This window comes from Morone saxatilis, unplaced genomic scaffold (assembly GCF_004916995.1).
Source record: "Morone saxatilis isolate NCDOM2014 unplaced genomic scaffold, NCSU_SB_2.0 Contig21, whole genome shotgun sequence".
In the NCBI taxonomy this organism is placed as follows: domain Eukaryota; kingdom Metazoa; phylum Chordata; class Actinopteri; family Moronidae; genus Morone; species Morone saxatilis.
Genome location: NW_023339774.1, coordinates 15,816,397 through 15,823,882, shown reverse-complemented (window position 1 = coordinate 15,823,882; position 7,486 = coordinate 15,816,397). Strand labels below are relative to the sequence as shown.

At 39.9% G+C, this 7,486-nt stretch overlaps 2 protein-coding genes across 2 annotated transcripts in view; one reads left to right on the top strand and one right to left on the bottom strand.

The window, feature by feature from the left end:
* The window catches only part of LOC118332410 (serine/threonine-protein phosphatase with EF-hands 2-like), a 15,109-nt gene extending 11,862 nt beyond the window's left edge, over positions 1-3,247 (bottom strand). Inside the window, exon 1 of the mRNA XM_035667677.1 lies at positions 2,703-3,247. The gene's annotated coding sequence lies outside the window, so the exon portion shown is untranslated. The remainder of the gene's footprint in view (positions 1-2,702) is intronic.
* A 1,184-nt stretch (positions 3,248-4,431) lies between these two features.
* On the top strand, positions 4,432-6,227 carry gsdf (gonadal somatic cell derived factor). The gene is made up of 2 exons (XM_035667903.1): positions 4,432-4,862; positions 5,050-6,227. The coding sequence occupies exons 1-2, from the start codon at positions 4,625-4,627 to the stop codon at positions 5,415-5,417; spliced, it is 606 nt and encodes a 201-aa protein (XP_035523796.1). The 5' UTR covers positions 4,432-4,624; the 3' UTR covers positions 5,418-6,227.
* Positions 6,228-7,486: the final 1,259 nt, after the last annotated feature.

The window sequence follows — 7,486 nt, the reverse complement described above, 5'->3', positions numbered from 1 at the left end:
CGTTAATGTGTTATGCATATGACGCAGAGTAGATAGAGTAGATAGATACGATTAGGACGGTAAAGTAGATACGAGTCTAGATAGATAGACTAGATAGATAGATGAGAGCTAGATAGAGCGTAGATAGATACGGAGTAGATAGGAGGAGATGTAGATCAGTCTGTTGGTGGAGCTGGATTGGTGGAGTCTACCATCCTTCTTTCACTGGCCGGTCCTCCCACCTCTCACTCCGGTCTCTCTTTTTTCTCAACTGGATCAGTCCCCTTGTAACTGCGCTTCACAAGGAAAGACAACAATGTTAAGTGATCTACAAGGGCCCAGAGCTGGGGGTACAGGAAGGATTAAAAGTACTCTTCTATATAGTTCCCATTGCTATCTGCAAACAATACCTAGGAGCATCAACTTGTCTGGTCACTCCTATCTCTGTCGTCCAACCATGACGCACAGAAGGCTAACCGTGTTCCGCTCCCGACGAATCTGACTCAAAGGCAATGACTCCATAGATATACCCATCCGGCTCACGCACCGATGTCCGTTTACGTTCATTGTCATTTACTTTGGATGATTCTGGGCTCCCTCAGTGGACAGTATTTGGCAGATTTTGTTTAAACGCCATCCAAAAGAAGGATCTGCGAGCCTCTGCCCAAGCTCTCCTGTTTTCCCCTCGAAGGTCGAGTCAACCCAATGTTCTGCTTTTGATGAAGTAGTTCCCTCCAGAATATCCTGAAGAATATGAGACACGATCTTGTCTGAGTCACAGAGGTTAAGCCTCAGTGCTCCAGAGCATGCCTGGCATGTGGTCATAATCTTGGTGCCTATGCATGCAGGCTGAGGCCCTTCTGCTCATATGGGTTTACATGGACAACTTCGTGTGTATGATTCAGGTCACACGTCGGCTTTTTCTTCTAAGAATGTTGTCAGAGGGTGAGTAACAGCACAGTTCGCTTAGGTTGCAGCGCGGGTGTCAGTCTTAAGTCAGATAACTTTGTACCTGTTACATCTGTAAAGTGCTTCCATAGCTCAGTTGAGGGCGTTTAGGAGAGATGTGTGTTTGTGTGCGCATATCGGGCATGTTTTATTCAGGACACAGTAGAGAGCTACTAACTAAATGCTCAGGTTTGGTTGTCTCTGATTGGAGACGACAGTACCTGGGTATTTTTATGAGAATGTCCACAGGATTTCTTGGCAATGGTATGCACCGTTTCTGCTCGTGGTTTTTAATATTACGCACGTACCTATAAATAACGTTGAGTGCTATGTGAGTTCCAGGGTGCCAGGGTGAGTCATTGCAGCCATTCAGGAAGAGTCTTCCTCAGGGGTTCTGCATACTGCAGGTTTGAGCCACAGCTGCCTGCTTGGTGGACTGGGATGGGTGTCAGGCGGGAGGAGGCAATGGGAGGGAGCACCTTCAGCAACATTGATGACAGAGCGCCAAGGAATGCTGCAGGGTAAGTGGAACCACCAGAATTGCAGCTGAGCGTTGAATAGGCGGCTTGTTCAAGTGGTTACAGCCAAAAATCAGTAACTCGGGAGTCGTTAATAGCGCTTCATAGCTCAATCAATGATCAAGATAGATCCCCATTAAATTACAATAGATCCAATATGGTTAATCCTATTTCTTCCCTGTTGTGACCACGTTCCAAAAAAAACATGAACAGTTAAAAAACTTTATTTCCTCAAGAGCCCGGTTGGCCGCCTGGACCCCAATTTAAAAGACCACTGGTGTAACGTCACTCTCCTTTGTAACTCTGCGCTCTTCAGGTCCTGGGCGGGTCTCTGGGCTACTCTGCGTCACCTGAAGATGGGAAAGACAGTGACGAGCCTGAAGTGCTGCTTCCATTGACCCCGAGGATGCTTTATGCAAAGGTATGCAAGTCAATGCGTGTCGTATGTGTTGTGCACTATTAACACACACTCGCATGCAGTCTAAAGAAAATATGATAATGGGATGGTTAGTAATCCATTGTTGTGTTTGCCAGATCTGGGATGGGACAACTGGGTTGATCCACCCTGCCAGCATTACCATCGGTTCAGTCGTGCGCTCTGCAACCCGAAGTGAACCCACCATGCAGTGGTCCTATCAGTGCCCACACCAAACCGTGCCAGGAAGCCGATCACCAGTGTAGTGAAAATCTGCTAAGAGGTATTTCAAAGTACATTTAAATAGTGAAATAAGTGTCTGCAAACCCTAATTGCCTTATATTTTACATTTCTGATTTACATTTACACACATTTATAGTGTTTTCCTCTCAAAGTGCAAAGACATCCAGCTGAGTTGACCTGGAAAATACCCATAGGTGTGTGAGAGAGTCAGTGTTAGCACTCTGATGGACTGCTTTTACAGGAATTATATTATAGAAATGCTCAATTAACTCCTTATTAAAAGTCTTGCAAAATGTTTCCACTTTTCAAATACAAGACACTCCCCAAAGTTTGTCAGCCAGAAATGATGTGTACTATGGAAACAGTGTGATTGCACAAAACTATTTATTTGTAAAGACGAGTATTCACTGTGGACTCCTATAATCAGCTTTTACTAATTGTGAAGGAGTTATTTTAAATTAACTTAAAATGTATTCTCCTTTTACTCAAATAGTGTAAATTCACCTGTTGATAAATTTATGCAATCTTATGCACACCATTTATTAAAAAGTTACAGCATGCATCTTTTAAAATAAAGATTTATAGTCCACATTTCTAACCTTGTTTTGACTTTTTCTAATTTCATTAACTGTGTTAATGTGCCTTTCTCCAGATCCAGGTGCCATGTTGTCAGCCCACCTCCCAGAAAACGGTGCCTGTCGTCTATCTGGATGAATTCAGCACCCTTGTCATTTCCTCTGTGCAGCTGACCCACAGCTGCGGCTGTGAACATGGCAACCTCCAGCAGCCCAGCGAAGAGTAAAGTGAGATTAGTGAGCAACCTGGCGCACACACAAAAACATAAACTACATTATATACAGGCCTACCGTCTCTTTTGTAGACTGTTTCTCTTCAATTTCAGGTGTTATCTTAGATCCTTACAATGTGTGTTCAGAACTGAGCATGAGAACCAATACAAAGTCTCTCTATAATTCAGTTGACACTCGTGATACATGCTGCCATTTTATCTTTAAATAAATCTCATGAGTACAGAGTGCTATTTAAAGCTAGTAACATTTACTGAGTGTTCCCTCCAAAAATGTGAGACTGTCCAGAGCCAAATCCTCTCACAGGCCAGTTGTCTGATCTGCGAGACGACTGTCTCCTCTTAAGGGCAAGAAGTCAATTTACTCCTAGTAAGCAACCTGAGGTCAAATAAAATGGGTTAGGGTTAACCCTAATGCTCACCATTTTTAGGGTTAGACATTCTTCTGCAGGGAGAGTAACAGGAGAAGATTGTGTTCACCAGCTGAATTCTCTGCAACTAAAACTTAGTATCAGTTTCTCCTGTGGTATGAACATCTGTGCTTTTCCACCAACGTCCATTGGCCGCGCTCCATTTTCATGTTTCAACTGGCAGAAAAGATAAAAGGGACTGTTTGATTTATTATATGAAAGGCAGGCTTTGTCACACAAGAAAATATTAAAAAGTGAAATTAATCATAATTCCAACAAGTATTTTGTTATATCACATTTTAGTACTTTAGTGTGATGTGTTACTTTGACCAGTAAAATGAATACTCAAAGTCTGGTACACAAAATATAATCCAAATGAGTTGTTTATTGATTTTTACTTGTAGAGAATTTCAGTGTCTGTTCTATTTTTTAGTCTGTTATGTTATATATGAATCCAAAACATTTAGTCAGATTTACATAATGTGTGCTTTTATATACATTTTTAACAGAAGAGTTCTGGTTTTGTTTGTTTTCTCATGTCTCTTTGACCATTTCTCATGATTGGTTACAGTTCTCAGTTTTTTTTTATTTCTTTAAGACATATTTTATTTGTTAGGGTTAGGGTTAGGGTTAGGGTTTGATATGATCCTGCTCACTTTGCTATATTACCTCACTGTTCATCTTTTCAAGTGTTTTTTCACAAATGGACTCCTACTCATCAGACCAATATATCACCTGAACTAAATACATTTAGATCAAATGCATAATGTTTTATTGTGCTTTAAAATGTCCCTGATATGACATCTTAATCATTTGTACCAACTTAGTGATTTTTTGCTCACAATTATTGGAATAAAGATGATTCAAACCAAGAGTATTTTGTTTGTTTGTAATTTGCTTTTACTTCTTTTTTCTAACACAGTTTATTTTTGACTAAAGTTTATATGATTCTTAAAAAGAGCATTATTTTGTTAAATCTGTTCCTCGTGCCAGCCTTTCAGGATTTCACGCCTGCCAGAGAGTTGCATGTTAAGTCTAGAGGGAGGAAAATACCAGAGGAAGAAATGTTGGCACTGTACTCCAGAAAACTGGAAAAAAACTAAGCTGGTGAGGGGGTGTTGCGCACTTCTTAAAAGTCTTGCTCTGCATGCACGCTCGCGTTTAACTGTTTCCCTGGCTGTGAAATCTGAATTTATATGTGGAAGCAAGATATTGAGCCTGGACTACATTAAAGCAACTACTCTACAAGAGGACAGCAAGATCTGGGCCTGTAGCTTAACATAACCAGTTTGTATTTTATGCTTTAATGACACTGGATAGAATGTCAAGGTATTTCACAGTGTGGGTGTTTTTTGGCATATTGTGCCCCCTTCAGCTAGCTGTGGGGGCATTTGAGTGTTCAGAGAAGGAAAAACTGCTGAAACTGAGCCCCAGCACGGTGACACAGCTAACGGACTGTTTAATGGAGTGCACTGGGATGACATTCATCAGAAAACTGCAACTTCAGGATAATCGTAATATACGGCTTAAAGATTCTACAGAAGGTAAGGAGCCACTCTGTAACATTTGCATTTTAAGGATGCTGCAAAATAACATATCTTATGCTGAGTGTGTGTTTAAAGATAATCCCTAAACTAAATGTTATCAGTAGTAAAAGTGGTTCTCTTATGTCAATCCATTCCTGCCTGATCTGCTGTGTGTAGGCCTTCATGAAATAGTCTCTCTTCCTAGGAGACCTCGGGGAATACTGTTGGTCTATGGGGCTCAAGTGCACCATTGGGGAGAGTTTTCAGCAAGCCTATGTGGTGTTGCCTGTTGATATATCTTCAGTCGGACCTGAGATACTGGAAGTCAAAGTCATTGCCCCCACTGCCACCACATTGCACGCACACAACCTCCCCACCACAATCGCAGAGAACTGTGGCCTCCGGTACGACGTCACTCAGCACTTCAGCACGGAGAGGACGGAGGCTTCATTCTGCGTACAAGTTGTCACCCAGGAAGACATCCTGGGGGACAAAGTTCTTAAATGTCCTCCCTATCTGGTCACCTTCTGGCAGAGAAATCCAAGTCAGTCCAACCAAGAAGGTGATGGATAAAATCTCAGTGATGGAATGAATACTTTAATTAAAGTATTTATACCACACTGAAAATACAAGTAGTCCTGCATTGGAATTGTTACTTTAGTAAAAGTATGTGAGTATAATCAGGGAAAAATAGACCATAATTAGATTATTATCACTAATGAATTAATGTAAAAGCAGCATTTTACTGTTGAGGTGTGTATGTATTTTGTCCAGGACAGCATTAATGATTATTTTCATGACAGATTAATCTTTTGACTGTTTTCTTAATTAATTGATTGATTTTTTTTATTATTTTTTTGGTTTGTAAAAATACTGAAAATATCAAGAAATGCGTCACTATTACCCAGAGTCATATATAAACATTTAAGCTATATATCATTGCTGATTTGTGATGCTCTAAAGATAGCTTTCATTGCACTCATGATATACATTAACATTAACATACCATGGTACATAATTACAGTATATTGTGAACATTTCTCATGATATGGTATTCTGTTTTATAAGGGACATTTTAAAATTAGAATAAATGATAATCTTTTTTTAGGTTTTCTTTATGTGAATTTTGTTTCTTGTTTTAGTTGTGAAGCTATTTGATGGCATTTGAGCATAGAAGCAGATGTGGATCATTTTGCATGAGTGTCAAGCACTAAGAGACGTTTATTGGAAAATCTGCAAGACATCATCAGTGCTCTTCTGGATTTATTCAAAGGCAACCAGAGGGATGTAAAAGTTCTCAGATAAATGAAAAATGTAAATATGAGATGTTAATGGTTGTAAGTTTTTATAGCGATATTAAAACGTTTTATTTTTCTTTGTTCACTCACGTGTCTGACTATTGAAACCATAACTGATACATTATATACAACTCATAAACCAGAACCTCTTATTGCAACACCAATTCCTATTACAATGAACTGCAAAACAGAAGAGTAACTATACATGTTACTCCACACTATACATTAACTGTTATGGGATTTATACTACTATATTTGGATTACTATGCTACTATATACAGAACTACAGTGTATGCATCCTGTATGTGTTTGTCTGGTCACTGTACTATGTGTATTATGTCAGCATGTGCTCCTCTGGTTATCATATACTGTGTATGTGTTTCCATCATTTACCAAAAACAGATTTCACCTGCCCTTAACTGGTTGTGTGACCAGAATTGTCTCAGTTCACAAGAAACCGTATAGTGCCACCTGCTGGTTGATATTTGAACTAAAAGAAACAGCAGACCAGTCCCACCATCCAGCCTCTGGATGGCACGCTTTTAAGGAACTGATGGAGGGCAGTGATTGGTCAGTGACACACAGCATATTTTCCTCACTGTAGTATGTTAAACAAAACATGAAGTCGAAACAGCTGAAATATCTTCTGAGAATCTTCTGTTTTTAAACATCTGAGACACTTCCCACAATCAATATGCTGTGTGTCACTGACCAATCACTGCCCTCCATCAGTTCCTTAAACATACTAAATTTAAACCCCAGATAAGTGCAGTTTCTTTTACAATACACTATCGATGGGACTTAATAGTGTATTGTGTTCAATAAAACCCCAACAATACACTCTGAATCCACTTTTTGGAAATTATTTTGACCTTTTTTTGAAGCAAATGTCATGCTTTGTTTCAGTTAGCCCACATACTGTATATTAGGCCTCCACAATAGTTAAACCTGAATATTATGAATACATGTATTTGAGTGAGTGAGTAAGCCCAGCACTGAAATGCTCGCTTTAGCGTGACTAAAGCGACCTCTTTTAAATCTCTTTTAGTATTGAATAATTATACTGTGTTATATATCATGATCATTAGGCCACAACTGGTACTGTTACATCTTTACATTGGCATATTTTCACAGTCGTAAAGTCTCATGGTCCATTCAGCTGTCCTGAGCCTCCAGTTCGGTCTAAATGAAGGAGGATGATGTTGGTGAGCACTGCTGGCAGACGGCCAGTAGCAGCATAATGTAACCACCCAGGGTGAGTGTCCAATAACAGACCTTTTTGCACAGCCTGTGGTCAGACCTGCATTAAATCATACACAGTGTCCATGCTCCAGCAACACACAG